The sequence below is a fragment of the Panthera onca genome, chromosome C2 (assembly GCF_046562875.1).
Source record: "Panthera onca isolate mPanOnc1 chromosome C2, mPanOnc1 haplotype 2, whole genome shotgun sequence".
NCBI lineage: Eukaryota > Metazoa > Chordata > Mammalia > Carnivora > Felidae > Panthera > Panthera onca.
Genome location: NC_138347.1, coordinates 71593568 through 71609186, shown reverse-complemented (window position 1 = coordinate 71609186; position 15619 = coordinate 71593568). Strand labels below are relative to the sequence as shown.

The window sequence follows — 15619 nt, the reverse complement described above, 5'->3', positions numbered from 1 at the left end:
TGTCTGTCTCCACCAGAGATGGCACGTGAGTAGCCTGTGTGCGGCGATGGCTTTACCTCCCCTCCCGCTGTGCAGTGGCACTGGGCGTGGAGCAGGCACCCGTTGACAAGTGCGCCGTAACTTGAGCCCTTGCTCAGTCTGAGTGTTGGGGCCAGTGTCCAGGACAGAGTGGTGGGGACTGTCTGGACCTAGCACATCTTTGCCTTGCTTCCCTCCCCCGCCCCCCGCCCTCCCTAGTCTGCAGAGGGTTTCTCTGGTCATCTGGCCCTGCTGACCACTTCCTTCCCCACAATCTGCCCCCCTTTCCCTTTGCCCTAATTTGGGTCTGTGGAGTGGTGAGTCCCTGGTCTGACTCAGTGGAGCTTTGCCCATTGTCTGGAAGACAATGTGAGAGGAAGTGAACCAGCCAGGGGCCTTCCCTCCCCGCTTCTGGCCTCAGGGCTGGGATGGGGGGTGGGCAGGGCAGAACAGCTGGACTAGGATTGGGCAGCAGAGATTTCCTGGCTACGATCTGGCAAAGGGGCTGTCTCTTGGGAGCCTGTGGCCTTTTCTGGGGACACTGTCCTGGTCCCTTGCCCAGGTTTTAGGGAAGGATGAGTTTGTCGGGTGGGTGAAGGTAGGAGGGAGGAGCTGTGCGGTGTGCCAGGGTTCGGGGATCTTGGACCACCATGCAGGAGGTCTTCAGGTCAGTCAGCGAACCTCTCCAGACTTGAGGCATGTCTTCAGTAAAACCGTGGTGGTGGCACTTGTGCCCAGCTCCCCTCACGGGGCGGCGGAAAAGGTCCCTGGAGATAAAGGCTGTGAAGGGCCTTGTTAGCTGAACACTGCTTACAAACATAAGGGATTTCAGTTACTAGGATGAAGGACGGAGCAGTGGCTAGAAGAGGCTCTCAGATTGGAAACGCGCCTACCCCATACGGACAAGGTTCTGCCAGCCTTTGAGGGGCAGGGGCCCAACTGGACAGAGTCTGCAGCCTCAGGCCAAGGCTTTGGAAGCCCCAGTCAGACTAATGGGGCCAACTGTGCTACTCAGGGTCTCCTTCCTCCTGTCCCTTGACCTTTGGCCCCTTCTCTCCACATCCCAGGTCACAGAGTCACCTCCAGTCTTCGTTTCCCAGCTCTCAGCTCTAGCTCCTCCAGAAGCCCAGCTGTCTTCCCAGGCCTTTCCCCAGCAAGACCTTGCTTCATCTGCACATACCCCCCCACCCCCACCCCGCACACATTCACGGTCCAACCTCAGGCTCAAATTATCCTCTCCCCTGGCAGGATGAAGGGCAGTCAGCTCCCCAGGGAGGGTGGAGACAGACAGCGCCAAATGGGCAACCCAGAGAAGGGGCCAGGGCTAAAAATGGACAGGGAGGTGTTTGTGGAGGGCCCCTCAGGCTCCTGCCCATCTGCTCTGGTTAGGGGCCCAAGTCTGTGCTGGGTAGGGGGATAGGGAGGGACAGGTGGTGCACAAGATGGGTCTGGAGTGGCTTTAGGCTGTCCCTGACCCTACAGCTGGGTGTGGGGCTATGGCAGTCATGAGCTACATGCCTGTCAGTCCATTTCTGGCACATACTCTGAGGCCACACTGAGACTGTGGGTTCCTGTTTGAGGGTGTGATCTGGAGGTGGGGGGTGGGTGGGCCTCCAGCCAGGCTGCCCCCTGGCAGTTTGGCAAAGCCAGGACCTCTCTGGAGGCCTAGCCGAGGATCCTGTGGGCCGGACTGAGTGACTGGCTCTGGGACCTCAGAGTTCCATCTGGCCCCTGGCTGCCTTCAAACAGGTGTTCAGTGGAAAGCGACTGGAGGCTGAGTTCCCTCCTCATCACTCTCAGAGCACCTTCCGGAAGACCTCGCCCACTCCAGGGGGCCCAGCAGGGGAGGGGCCCTTGCAGAGCCTCACGTGCCTCATTGGGGAGAAGGACCTGCATCTCTTCGAGAAGCTAGGAGATGGCTCCTTTGGCGTGGTGCGCAGGGGCGAGTGGGACGCCCCCTCAGGGAAGACGGTAAGCTTTCTGGGTCATGTGGGGTGAGCCGGAGGGACAGGCCCCTAAGAGACTCTGGCAGAGTCCATCCCCACTCTCCCTCCACCCTGGCCTTCCCCGACTCTACCCTCTGAGGCAGATCTTTCCCCTCTGCTGGGATGGTGGTGTGGCTGGGCACAGATCAGAAAGGGGCTTCCTCTGGACTACATGTTCAGGTTTAATTAGACATCTCTGTTTCTTTTTCCAATTATGAAAATAATTTACTTACTGTAAAAGTTTGAAAACTTTTAAAAAAATAAGAAAAAACAATTGTTTGTAATCCCCTCAGTCAGGGGAAGCAGAGTTAGCATTTCTGCTTTTTTTCACCCCAGGTATTTTGTTGAATTTGGTGAAGATACAAATTTTGAATGCAACTTTTAAAACCTTGCCTTTTCATCTTGGTATTCTAAACATTTTCCCCAGAAAGATAGGTAGCATGTATACAATAAAGCGCATAGTTCTTGAGTGGACAGCTTAGTGAATTTTTGCATATGCACGGACCTATGTGACCACTGCCCAGATCATGATTAAGAGCAGTTCCAGCACCCAGAAGGCTCCCTCCTGCCTCTTCTACTGAGTATCCTCTTTATCCAAGGGAAGCACTATTCTGATTTCTGTCACTATAGATTAGTTTCTTGTCATTATATTTACAGCATTTTCCTTCTACACCAAAAACATTTTAATATTCCATCTTATTACAAGATTTTAATATTCTGTCATCATACTGATCATCTCTTATTTTATGGTTGCTGTTTAATCTGGACGTTCCCCCAGGAAGGAGAGGCCCAAGGGAGGGCTGCCCTCTCCCAGCCAACCCACAGACACCTGTGACATACATGCTCATCCATCCAGATGAGCAGATCTGAGGCAGGGATATTTGGGTTGAGTTGGGAGGAGGGACAGGTTGGCTCAGAGTGTTGGGGCCTGGGACCTGTCCTGACTTCTGCTCCCCACTCTGGGCAGGTGAGTGTGGCTGTGAAGTGCCTGAAGCCTGATGTGCTAAGCCAGCCAGAGGCCATGGATGACTTTATCCGGGAGGTTAATGCCATGCATTCCCTGGACCATCGAAACCTCATTCGTCTCTATGGTGTGGTGCTCACGCCGCCCATGAAGATGGTGAGTGCTGTGGGCAGAGGGCAAGGTGCTCAAGGAGGGTCTCTGGGCCCCCCAGATCTGCCCCTCCTCCTGCCTGTGTGGTGGTTACTCCCTCCATCCTGACGAAGATGCTTTGGTCCCCCACCTGATGTGGCAGACTGGCTCCTAGGGGGCCCAGCCTGGTACTGTGTCTGCTGGAGGCCATGTCTGTCTTTGGATTTTGTTTGTGCTCATTGGCAGAGAGTTGCACTCACAGGAGGGACTGGCCCTAGGGTTTATTTTTTATTTTTTATTTTTATTATTATTATTTTTTTTAGAGTTTAGTTTTTAGAAATTCTAATCTGAGCCTCTGTGGGTTGCTTCTCTCGGGCCTCAGGTTCCCACGTTACCTGGAGGGAGAGGCTTGGGAAGCTGTAGAACTCTCAGAGGTCCCCCGAGGGCAGGCCAGGAAGGAGCATCCAGCTTGGGGTACTGAGGGAGGGGCAGGGCTCAGCCACGCTTATTCCTCCTGCCTCCTCCATGGCCTCAGGTGACAGAGCTGGCGCCGCTGGGATCGTTGTTGGACCGGCTGCGCAAGCACCAGGGCCACTTCCTCCTGGGAACTCTGAGCCGCTACGCCGTGCAGGTGGCTGAGGGCATGGGCTACCTAGAGTCCAAGCGCTTTATTCACCGTGACCTGGCTGCCCGAAATCTGCTGTTGGCCACCCGTGACCTGGTCAAGATTGGGGACTTCGGGTTGATGCGTGCACTACCCCAGAATGACGACCACTATGTCATGCAAGAGCATCGCAAGGTGCCCTTTGCCTGGTGAGGGACAGGTGCTGCCGGCTCACAGGGCCTGGACCCCGTCCTACCCCTCCTGGTCCCTGTGTACCTGGGCCTCAGAGTTTCCAGGCCTTCTGTAACCACAACAGCCTTTGTCTTCTCTGGGTCTGGGATGCCCTTCTTGTGCGCAGTCCATTCACTCATTCATCCAGGAATTCTCTGGGCCCATGTACCAGGTACTATGGTGCACGGGGGTAAGTGCTGCGGGAGTTCAAAAAGGCATCCTATAGGACTCCGTATTAAGCTTCTGAAATACCAGAAGTTCGCCAGGCAGACTGGTTGGCAAGTATGTTTCAGGTAGAGCTAGCTGCAGGCAGGGCCAGACCATACTGGGCCTTGTAGATTGACCAGGGATGTTTACCTGCACACTGAAGTGCTACCTGGCCCTACCCTAGCTCCTGTGTGAACTCATCCTGTGCTGACACCATCGTGGTCCACTGGCTTTGGAGGCACCCAGAGGAGTGTAGTCTCCTTGTTTTGGGGTGGGAGGAGTAGATCTAGTTCTTGCCAGAGCACCCTTCTCACCAGGATGTACGGTCACCCTAATTAATAACTGATTTTATATGTAGAGTGACCATACATTTCAGATTACGTTATGCCTGTTGTTCTGGAGTAATTAATAGCACCCCCTTCACACCCAAGCATCCTGGTTTGGATGGTAAATTATAAGGTCCCCTTATCATAGCACTGTGAAATAAGCAGATTATTGTTACTCGCATTTCACAGATGAGGACCGTGAGGCTTTAGAGATCTTGAGTGACTGTCCCTGGGTCCCACCCCCTTTGAGTGGCAGGGCCAGCTCTCCAGTCCCAGGAGAGAGTCTTTGATTCTCCATTCGGTCAGCTTCCCCGTTGCTCTGTACCTCACCCCACCCCGGAATACCCCTTTGCTGGCCTCACTGCAGTGACATTTCTCTTCCTCACCTAAAAGGGAGTCCCAGAGGGAGTGTGGGATGTTTGGGTGAAGTGAGTGTAACTATTTCCACCCGTTTTGGTTCTTCCCCAGACCCTATCCAAATTTCCCACCCACACCTTCCTGCTGAAATGACCCAAATCCCAGGATCCTGCCCCAAATCCGGAAATTGTCATCCTCCCACCACAATTAGAAAACAGCCTGAGATCTTATCCCCTCACCAACTCCTGTAGCCTCTGACCTCCTGGCTTCCCTGACCTGGGAATTTCACCCTCTTCCTACCCCAGGCTTCATGTGAATAAAGACACGAACATAGATGATTTTCTCCATCTGTGCACCCCATAGTCAACATGTCCTGTCCCTGTTCACTTTGCACATGTCCCAATACTTGCTGTTGAGCCTGGCACACAGGGTAACAACACGTTTGTTGAATGAATATGTTCTGTCCATTGGGCTGATGTGGGTGGGTGTGCTCTGAGGGGCCTTCTTTTTGACCCCTGCCTCTGCCAGGTGTGCTCCCGAGAGCCTGAAGACACGTACCTTCTCCCATGCCAGTGACACCTGGATGTTTGGGGTAACATTGTGGGAGATGTTCACCTATGGCCAGGAGCCCTGGATTGGCCTCAATGGCAGTCAGGTGAGTGGCTGGAGATGTGCTCCCTACAGGATGGGTGGGGGCTGATTTGATTCCTGGTTCCCAACCTGGCCCTGTTGGAACTAGCTCTTATTTGCTGGAGTTCCTGTCCCCTTTGCCCGGTGTCTGCATGACCTCTCAAATAGTTGAGCAAAGAGAAGAGCCTCCAATGGTCAGGAGAGGGGCAGACTGGGGCTTGTTCACATTCTTTTCCCTTGTAATAGCCACCTATCCAGAGGCCCCAGCCAGGGGATAAGGGTCAGAGGCCCAGGGATAGGCTCCTGGAGACAGACCTTTTCTTTGGGGTGCAGGCATGGCAGCCCACAGCTCCAGTTGTTCCATGGGCTGGAGGGAAGGTGGGAAGTGAAGAGCTGGGTGCTCTGCTTGTGCTCAAACTGCACCACCCCACCGCCAGATTCTGCATAAGATTGACAAGGAGGGGGAACGCCTGCCGCGGCCTGAGGACTGCCCACAGGATATCTACAATGTCATGGTTCAGTGCTGGGCTCACAAGCCAGAGGACAGACCCACCTTTGTGGCCCTGCGGGACTTCCTGCTGGAGGTGAGGGCTGGTCTGCCCATGGGGGCTGAGGTATCCCAGCAGGGGTCAGTCCCAGGGTGGGCAGTGACGGGTCTCCACCCCCAGGCCCAGCCCACTGACATGAGGGCGCTTCAGGACTTTGAGGAGCCAGACAAGCTGCACATCCAGATGAACGACGTCATCACCGTCATCGAGGGAAGGTAGGGAGCGTGAGGCTGCGCCTACGCTGCCTTGAAGGGTGCAGGGTGGAGGGGCCTGCTGGCTGAGAGCTCTTCTGCCTCCAAGGTTCCCATGGCAATACAGGCTGTGGGGAGCCTGAGCTGTGCAGTAAGGGGAGGACAGGCCCGGGTCCAGTCTTGAGTGCCTGGGGTTAAGTACCAGATGCTGCTGCTAAGAGGGATTTTCCCTGCCTAGCACCACCCTTTCACCCTTTTCCCACTCGGCTCCAGTCCTGGCTGTGTGGGTCAGAGCCAAACTGCCAATATGGTGAGGCAAAGGAAGTGGCTCAGCCTTGGCCCTGGGGCCACAACTAGGGACTCTGGAACTCCTGAACATTCCTCTCATCCTCTCTTTCTTCCTTTCCCACCTCCTCCCAGGACAGGGACTCTAGACTACCCGGCTGGGTACCTGTCAGAACCCCAAAGCAGCCCCACCCTCTTCTGGCAGCCTCTGCCCTCCCACTGAGCCCCACTGTCACCTCCTGGGGCTCCCCTCCATTTTCTGCTGGGCTGCCCACCTGGGCTCCTTTGTCCCCAGTCCCCATTCCTTACCTGCCCCTGCCCAGACACCTGGGACACACGTCTCTGCCTCCAGGCAGCATCTCCTGAGTCATGTCTCCTACCTGTAGCCCCCATTCAAGCCCTTCTGCTAAGGAGGCCCTACCCACCACTCACCCCACCCTCTGTTATCTGATCCCCAGGGCTGCCGAGGAACTGGTTGGGGCAGGGCGGGGTCGAGGTGCCTTTGGGGTAGGGGGTGAGCATGGAGGACCAGGAAGAGGAGCAAGGCAGAGGAAATCCCCTGTGCTCCCAGCTCCTCTGACTCAGAGCCAGGCGGGGATGAGGACAGGGTTCGCTTCCTACAGAGCCATTTCTACCTGGGCTTCAGGTCTGGGGGTCTGGGGCCTTTAGTTCATTCAGTCTGTGCCTCATGGGGTGTTGGTGAGAGGGGAGAGCTTCTGCGTTTGGTCAGAGTGATAGAGTAGGCCCTGGAGCCCAAGCTGGTTGTGGAGGAACATGACCTACCCTCACTGTGGCCCCAGCACCTCTTCCCCAGGCCAGGGCTTGCCTAGCCTTTGGGCCCAGTCTGAGAATATGAATGACAAACCAACAAGTTGTGGGGGTGAAGTTTGGGGAGTTAGTGGTGGTAAACGAAAGCAGAAAGCTTTTAGACGGAGAGAGGCTCAGGGGACAGGAAGGAAGACAGTCTGTGGGTTTGGGGCTGAGGAGCCAGACAAGGGACTGGGGAGCATTCCGGAAATAGGAAGATTAGGGTGAGGGCCTGTCTAGAGGGGCATGGCAGGGTGTTAATTCAGAAGTCTGGACCTATATCCATTCCTACCTCCAAGAGCAGGAGGACCTTGAACCTGACCCATCTTGTGCACCGTAGCCCTCAGGTTTTTACCTCCCCCATCCCTTGCTCTCAGTGGGGACCCAGTGGTCCCCAGCGGGTGACTCAGTTGCTTCTTGTGTTCCTGGGGTGTGTGTCTCTGGAGCTGGCACCCTGGGTTACCACCAGAGCTAGGCAGGCAACAGGTGGGGCCCCAGGGGAGCCACTCCTCTTGGGAGGCACTGTGGTCGTGCCCTGCCCTGCCCTTGCGTCACAGCCTCCGGTTGGCCTGGGCTGCTGGCTCCGCAGCTGCCTGCCAGTGTGGGCTTGCTGGGCTCCTCCTCCAGGGCCATGGCCGACTTGGACCACAGCGCCTGCTCTTGGTTCCTGGAGCTGCTCAGGAGGTGGGAGGTGAGGGGCAGGAGGCCACAACAGCTGGTGAGGCTTTGGGAGTAGGCCTGTATGTGGATGGTACCAGAGCTTTAACTCTGCCCCCTTGTCTTTTCAGTGCCCAGATGTCTCTATGTTTGTTTGGCTGACTCTGTCTCCATGTCTCCTAGTGGAGGGGCTCTCTGTTCGTGTGTGTCTTTTTGGGTCTGGGCTTGTACGTGTGGGTCTCTGTTTCTGTGTCTCCTCTTAGCCTGGCTCTCTGCTCTGTTTCTGCTCATCTGTCAGCCTTGGACTCCTCTTGCGGAAGCTGCGCTAGTGTTTGTTTCCAAGTGGAGTCTGAGAGCCCCCTTGTCCCTGGCTCTGATTGGTTCCGTAGGCTCAGTGTTTCTCGGGGTAGCGGGCGGTGGGCAGAGACAGGACACCTAGATGTTTTGCTGAGCCTGTGAGGTGCTGTCTAGATGGAAGGACAAATGATGACTTGGGTCTTTTCCATGGGTTCTTACTTGGAAATTAGGATGGCTGGCAGCTGTTTCATGTTCCATTTTTATAGATCTAGAGAAGGGAGACAGAGGTTTTGAAGTCCGTCTTCTGGGCCTTGGCCTGGTCTGGCCTGGTCCCTGGAGCCTCTGCTCCCAGTGGTAGGTAGGGGAGGGGGATGCAAGGGCCTAAGTTGTCTCTCAAAACCAGGGGCTGCCTGGGTCTCTCAGAGAGAGGTGAGTGGGGTGGGGTTTTGAGCAGAATATTCAAGCAACATTTATCAGCCATTTCTGAACTACTTTAGACCAGGAGTGGGACAGAGGTCTGAGATTTCCAGAAGCTGGTCCCAAATAGAGCAGGGGCAGCCTGCGGCATGTTCTCAGCTCAGGCCTTGGCTTCCCAGGTGCCACTCCACTTTGTACTTGTCCCAGGATACTGACAGGTAGCAGGAAATAGAGAGTTTGTGCTGGAGGTGCTGGCCCCTTCTCCTGTTCCCCCAAGGACTTCTGTCCTCACTGCAGTGTCTGCCCATGGTAGGCCTAGCCCTCCCATTGCTATGGAGACTCTGGCCTGTTCAAGGAGGGGGAGCGGGTGTGGCCAATGCAGGAGGGTGGGGAGGGTGGCCTCAGTCCTCTCTGAGCTGCTGGTACTTCGGCCCTACTGATTCTCAGAGGGGCACAGGTAGGCAGCACGATATAGCATTGGCCATCTCAAGACTTACATTTGAGCCTTGTCGAGAGGATGCTGCTTCTGAGGGTGTCTGTCTTAACACTTGCCCTGCCCTCCAGCTCCCCTCCCCTAGTAGCACAGATCTTTTGGGAAGTGATGTCGGGACTCCCAGCAGTCCTGGAGGCTCTTGCCTCGGCCATACCTATAATAAAGGGAGGTGGGTTGGCATCTCTCACTCTCAGAAGTGGGTCCAAAGGAGCCCCTGTGTGTTCGGCTGTGCTGGCAAAAGGAAGGGGGTGGAGGGAGTGACCTGCCAGTCTGGCCTTGCTCAGGGTCGACACAGGGAAGATAGGGTCACAGGGTGGAACTGGTCTTGGACATGCTTCTATTCTACTTTGAACTATCTCTCTGCCTCGGTTACCTCTCTCACCCAGGTTAATGAGCACCTCTGAAGAGGTGTGGAGAGCAGAGTCTAATGTCCAGCCTGGGGTTGGTGTTTAGAAGGTCTGTTAAGGAGTACGCAGAACCCAGGGAGCCGTTGGGTGCAGGGGTGGGGGGGCAGAGAGCAGCAGGGGGTCCCCTGGTGTCAGGCATCCCTCTTCACCCTGCTTCATGGGAGGCTCTCGACCTCAGCCAGTCCCCGGGACTGGGGTGCTAGGGGACGTTCTCTTCTCGGAACAGCCCTGCTGTTTTCCAATGGGCTTTGTCCCTTCCTGGGTGTTGTCCTCCCTTCTTGCTTCCTTTCCTGCCCTTCCCACCCTAGGGCAGGGTGTAATCACAGGGCTGCTGTGTCTGGTGGTAGGCTGGTCAGCGGCCCTGTTTATGGGGAGGCTGGGCTCCCAGCCCTCTGCCGCCCCACCTCTTGGCTTCCCAAGCACTGCTGTGCTCATGGGGTTTGACTTGTGATCTCCAGAGCAGGCTGATTGAGGTCGTGCTGCCCCAACGGGCCATGTCACCTCATGGAGGAGGGTCCAGGAGCTCAGCCTCCATCTGCCCTTGGTCCCTGTGGTCTGGCTCCAGTTTGGAGGAGACCTTGATGCTCCTGGCTGCCCAGGTGGGGGTTGACTGGGTGTGTGCATGTGTCCACCACAGCAGCATGAGGCTGCACTACCTCTGCCTTAGCTCAGATTCTGCCCATGTCGTCTGGTGTGAGCGATCCTAGTGGCAGACAAAGGAGCTGCATCCTGCCACTTGAAGTGTCCAGGAGGGCACCATCCTACCCCAACTCAGGGTTAGGCTTAGGCTATGTCAGTAGAGGTTCTGTGTCTGAGATCAGAGTGGGGAGGGGGTGGTCCCACAGTCCAGCCGCACTGGGAGGCTGGGTCCCCTTATGGACCCCTTATTTAAGACGAGTAGAACTCCCCAGGAGATGACCGGGGTTAAGGGCACAGGTCCCACAGCCCTGCGTAGAGGTGGTGGAAGACACTGGAGATACAAAAACTGGTGATGGGAAGGCGTGGGTTGCTTGCAGTGCTTCCAAATTCACAAGGGGCTGCATGCAGGAGACAGAGTGTGGCTGGGGGGCTTGGCTCCAAGCCCAGTGCTAAGGCCATGGTGTTCCCTTGGCCACTGCAGCTCAGGATGCCCGGGAACTGGGCTGAATAGCAAGGTCAGGTGGCCAGAGGGTAGGGGTACAGGCCTTGCCGGGGAGGAGGGAGGCAAGGCAGATTTATAGGAAGGTTGGTAGCTGCAGACGAACAGCCAAATTTGAATCCTGAGTCTGCTATGATCTGTCTGGGAAGTGTAGGCAAGTCCTGTCACTTATTTGTAACCTACCTGCTTGTTTGTAAACTGTCGGAAAAGGTTGTCTGACCCACCTAAGTGTCTTAGGGTAAGGAGTGTATAAACAGACAGGCCCTGTACTGGGAGAGTGACAGGTTGTGGGGCAGGCAGGCTGATGACAGACCAGCCTGGTCTCAGAGCCATAGCCCTTGGGTCCCCTCCTGCCAAGATAGTCAGATATATTCTGGCTGGAGAGAGCTTGGAATGAAAAGGGTCCCACTCCCTGGGGCCACCTCACACACCCTGGTGTTCACCATGTCATCTCTGTTGAGCAGGGCTGAGAATTACTGGTGGCGTGGACAGAACACCCGGACACTGTGTGTGGGACCCTTTCCTCGCAACGTGGTGACCTCCGTGGCTGGCCTTTCAGCCCAGGACATCAGCCAACCCCTGCAGAATAGCTTCATCCACACGGGACATGGCGACAGTGACCCCCGCCACTGCTGGGGCTTCCCCGACAAGATTGATGAGTGAGTGCATTTGGGGGTGGGGGTCACCTGTGGCTCCAGAGTCAGCAGCTCCTCCCTGGGTATGCAGGCTCTCACTGCCAAGGTCCTTGTCACAACAATAGGGCAGAGGGTCTCTTATTGCCCGAAAGCTGTTCCCTGTAGGCAGAACTGAGGTTAGGAGCTTCAGAGGATGGAGGCACACTTCTGTTTGGTGGAACCCCCCCAGAACACCGACCTTAGGAACATGGACTTGAGAACAGCCTCTGGAATGAGTTCAGCAGGAGGGTTTCTGTCATGCCCCCTAGTGTTTGTGTAGAGTCTGGGAGATGGAGCCTGCTGGGTCAAGCCCTGGGGTGTGCACAGGTGCCAGGGGGTGAGCTGGGGGCCCAGAGAAAGAGCTCCCTGTGGGGAAAGCCCAGGAGGAAGGTTAGGCAACACCCCCCGCCCCTGCGTGCTCACTCTCTACCTGGCAGGGGGTTCAGTCTCCTTTAAGTGAAAGGATGAGGTCACTGGGGACCTGTCCTCTGCGGAGGACACAGAGGAGAAGAATTAGTCACTTCCTGGGTGCCCTACCCCAGCGAGCCACCTGGCAGCTCCTCAGCCCAGGCTTCATGCCTCTCTGCTGGCCCCAGGAGGCTTCGAGGCAGCCCTTTCTCCTGACTTCTCCTGACATTCGGTTCTGCCCTGAGAGGCACAGTGAAGCAGGCCTGCCCTCTTGCCCCCACACACCAGAACCCGAAGCCCTGGGAGAGCAGCTGGCGTGAGCCAGCACGGGCCTGTGGGAATTGGGGCGAGGTGTGTAGACGCCCTCCAGAAGGTGGCCCGGCACCCTCTGCCCTGCTCCTGGCGTGCTGCGGCCAGCCCAGCCCCATTCCTCCAGGCTTTCATCAGCTCAGTGACTAAATCCCAAGGCCTGACAGTCAGCACAGGGTTTGAGAGGGTGAATCCGGAGCAGGGCAAGTGGCCCAGCCCCTCTCCCACCTGGCAGCGGGGCAGAAGGGTGCCTCCTACGCACCCCGACAGGGGAGCGGGCCCAGCAGGACAGGAGAGTGTGCCAGCAGGTGGCTGCTAGACATTGGGGTGCCATGGCGGTCATGGAGGGCCAGCTCTGCCTTTGTAGGGTATTGTTGGAGCCCCTTCAGTCCAAGCCTTTCACCCTGCAGTCAGTTCTGTCTCTGCCCTCTCTCCATGACACCCTCCCTGAGTACCGTCTTCGGGGAATTGCACATCCTGTGCTCCAGACCCAAGTCTGTGCGGGGCTTGGACAAGATGGTCCCCTACATGCACTCAGGGTTTTGTTCTCTGCCTGACCCCGGGCATCTCCTCCTGAGGTTCCCCACGACCGTCACCACTCCACACCCTTCCCCCAGCCCCCACCCTCTGACCCGGTTCTCTCCCCACAGACTGTACCTGGGAAACCCCATGGACCCTCCTGACCTGCTGAGCGTGGAACTGAGCACCTCCCAACCCACCCAACATCTAGGAAGGGTGAAAAGTAAGAGCCTGGCTCCCCAGTGCCCCCTAGTTCATCAGCTGCCCAGGAAAAGGCACTGTCTTGTGCAGGCACTCTGAGCTGGCTGTTCTGGCTCTGGGACAGTTGGGCCAGGGCTGCCGGGGGACAGCTGTGACCCGGCTCCGGCTGGGTGTGGGGTGGAAGATGAGAAGCAGCTGTATCCGCCGAGGTGGGCATCCTCGGCCGTCCTGTGTTGGCCTGCCCACCTCAGCTTCCCTCCTCCCTCCTTCCCGCCGTGCTCAGATCCTGGCTTTCCTCACCCCCCCCTAATCCTGCTGTCCTCTCCCAAGCCAAAACCACCCCACAGGCTTCATGTTGGCCAGGAGCCTCATCCATCTCCCGGATCCTGTGCCTGTTGTTCCGGAACCCGTTTTTCCCCATCCTGCCACCCCATTGCTTCCCATTGCTCTTGGGTGTGTATGTCCACTCACTCCTATTCACTGCCCTCTCTCTGTCTCTCTCCACACTCTGCCCTCTTGTCTGGCTGTCTTCCCTTCCCCCCGTCCTCTGTCTCTCCCGCTCTGTCCCCTCTACTCTCCGCATGGCCTTTCTTGCAGGGGAGCCTCCACCTCGCCCACCTCAGCCTGCCATCTTCGCTCAGAGTAAGTGGGGCTGCTCTCGATGCCTTGGCCCCTGCCCCTGCCCCCTCTCTCCTCTCATTCCTCCTCTCCTTCTGAAAGGTACAGAGCCCTGGTGGGCTGGCTGGGCGGGAGGGGAGGTGGGATGTGTGCTGTGAGCTCATGCCGCTGACCTGGCCCAGCATGCCTGCCTCTCCCCCGCCTTGCAAACACCTGGGCTCCTGGAGCAATTGTGTGGTCCTGGTCCCCCCTCTCCACCGTCACCTGGCCCTGCTTCACTCCCTTTGGGGCCTGCAGGGGCTGTGTCTGGGCTTTCATGGTGGCTAGTCAGGAGCTCTGTGCTCTTCCAAGGACAGCTCCTGTTGCCCTTAATGGTGGAGGATTGCCCATAGCCCGCTGCCTGCACTAGTGGTGTGCTGTGTGCCATAACGGAGTGGGGACAAGGGATTACCAACCAGGCCCAGGAGCCCGGGATACCTGGGGTCTCGTGTGTTGGGGTATTAGGCAGGTGTGGGGTGTTGCTTGCTCTAGCTGAGATGGAGGCAGGGGCTCATTAGCCTGTGTGGAGAGCTCATGGCGTCCAGAGCAGGTCCTGTCCTCCCGTGTGAATAGGGTTGGTGTGCCTTGAGAATTTTGGCAGCTGAGGGCTAACCTCTGGGGGCATTAGGAGTGGGGAGTTGGTGGAAGACACTTGTCTTTCTTCCCGTCCCCCTGACACTGCCTTCTCGTTAGGATCTCCCTCTCTATCCTAGAGCCAACCTACGACCCAGTGAGTGAGGACCAGGACCCTCTGTCCAGCGACTTCAAGAGGCTGGGCCTCCGGAAACCAGGCCTGACCCGTGGGCTGTGGCTGGCGAAGCCCTCAGCTCGGGTGCCGGGCACCAAGGCAGGGCGTGGCGGCGGGAGCGAGGTCACACTCATTGACTTCGGCGAGGAGCCCGTCATCCCCGCCCCCCGGCCCTGTGCACCCTCACTGGCACAGCTGGCCATGGATGCCTGCTCCTTGCTGGACAAGACTCCACCACAGAGCCCCACTCGGGCACTGCCCCGGCCCCTGCATCCCACACCTGTGGTGGACTGGGATGCCCGCCCGCTGCCCCCGCCTCCTGCCTATGACGATGTGGCCCAGGATGAGGACGACTTTGAAGTCTGCTCCATCAACAGCACCCTGGTGGCTGCAGGGGTCTGTGCTGGGCCCAGCCAGGGTGAAACCAATTATGCCTTTGTGCCTGAGCAGGCGCAGCTCCTCCCTCCCCTGGAGGACAATCTGTTCCTCCCACCCCAGGGTGGGAGCAAGCCGCCCAGCTCGGCCCAGACCGCACAGATCTTCCAGGCGCTGCAGCAGGAGTGCATGCGGCAGCTGCGGGTCCCGGCTGGCTCCCTGGTCCCTTCACCTGGCCCAGCCCCAGCGGGTGAGGACAAGCCCCAGGTGCCCCCCCGGGTGCCCATCCCCCCGAGGCCCACTCGCCCACGCGGTGAGCTGTCACCAGCCCCCTCAGGTGAGGAGGAGATAGGGCGGTGGCCTGGACCTGCCTCCCCTCCCCGGGTGCCTCCCCGGGAGCCCCTGTCCCCTCAAGGCTCGAGGACCCCTAGCCCCCTGGTACCACCTGGAAGCTCCCCGCTGCCGCCCCGGCTCTCAAGCTCACCTGGGAAGACCATGCCCACCACCCAGAGCTTTGCCTCAGACCCCAAATATGCTACACCACAAGTGATCCAGGCACCCGGCCCACGGGCTGGTCCCTGCATCCTACCCATCGTCCGTGATGGCAAGAAGGTCAGCAACACCCACTATTACCTGCTGCCTGAGCGCCCACCCTACCTGGAACGCTACCAGCGCTTCCTGCGTGAGGCCCAAAGCCCTGAAGAGCCGGCCCCCTTGCCTGTGCCCCTGCTGCTGCCCCCACCCAGCACCCCAGCCCCTGCCGCCCCCACTGCCACTGTTCGACCAATGCCCCAGGCTGCCCCAGACCCCAAGGCCAACTTCTCCACCAACAACAGTAACCCAGGGGTCCGGCCACCAGCCCTGAGGGCCACTGCACGGCTGCCACAGAGGGGCTGCCCTGGGGACGGGCCAGAGGCTGGACGACCAACAGACAAGATCCAGATGGTGAGTACCGGGCCTGGCTGCTGGTTGGAGGGGCGGGGGCCCAAGGGCCCGGGAGGAATGGGCCCAAGTGGTGCTGATGGGTAGGTGGGTGG

General features: G+C 57.9%; 1 protein-coding gene across 19 annotated transcripts in view; it reads left to right on the top strand.

Moving 5' to 3' along the window:
- The window catches only part of TNK2 (tyrosine kinase non receptor 2), a 46069-nt gene that overhangs the window by 28041 nt on the left and 2409 nt on the right, over positions 1–15619 (top strand). For 8 of the 19 annotated variants that reach the window (XM_060639680.3, XM_060639668.3, XM_060639669.2 and 5 more), the window contains 10 exons: positions 1768–1989; positions 2971–3123; positions 3632–3909; positions 5350–5476; positions 5889–6035; positions 6120–6214; positions 11156–11350; positions 12733–12824; positions 13400–13522; positions 14173–15527. In XM_060639680.3, coding sequence (XP_060495663.1) covers positions 1768–1989; positions 2971–3123; positions 3632–3909; positions 5350–5476; positions 5889–6035; positions 6120–6214; positions 11156–11350; positions 12733–12824; positions 13400–13522; positions 14173–15527 — 2787 coding nt within the window. The remainder of the gene's footprint in view (positions 1–1767; positions 1990–2970; positions 3124–3631; positions 3910–5349; positions 5477–5888; positions 6036–6119; positions 6215–11155; positions 11351–12732; positions 12825–13399; positions 13523–14172; positions 15528–15619) is intronic. The other 11 variants (XM_060639665.2, XM_060639676.3, XM_060639671.3 and 8 more) reach the window with 3 other exon arrangements.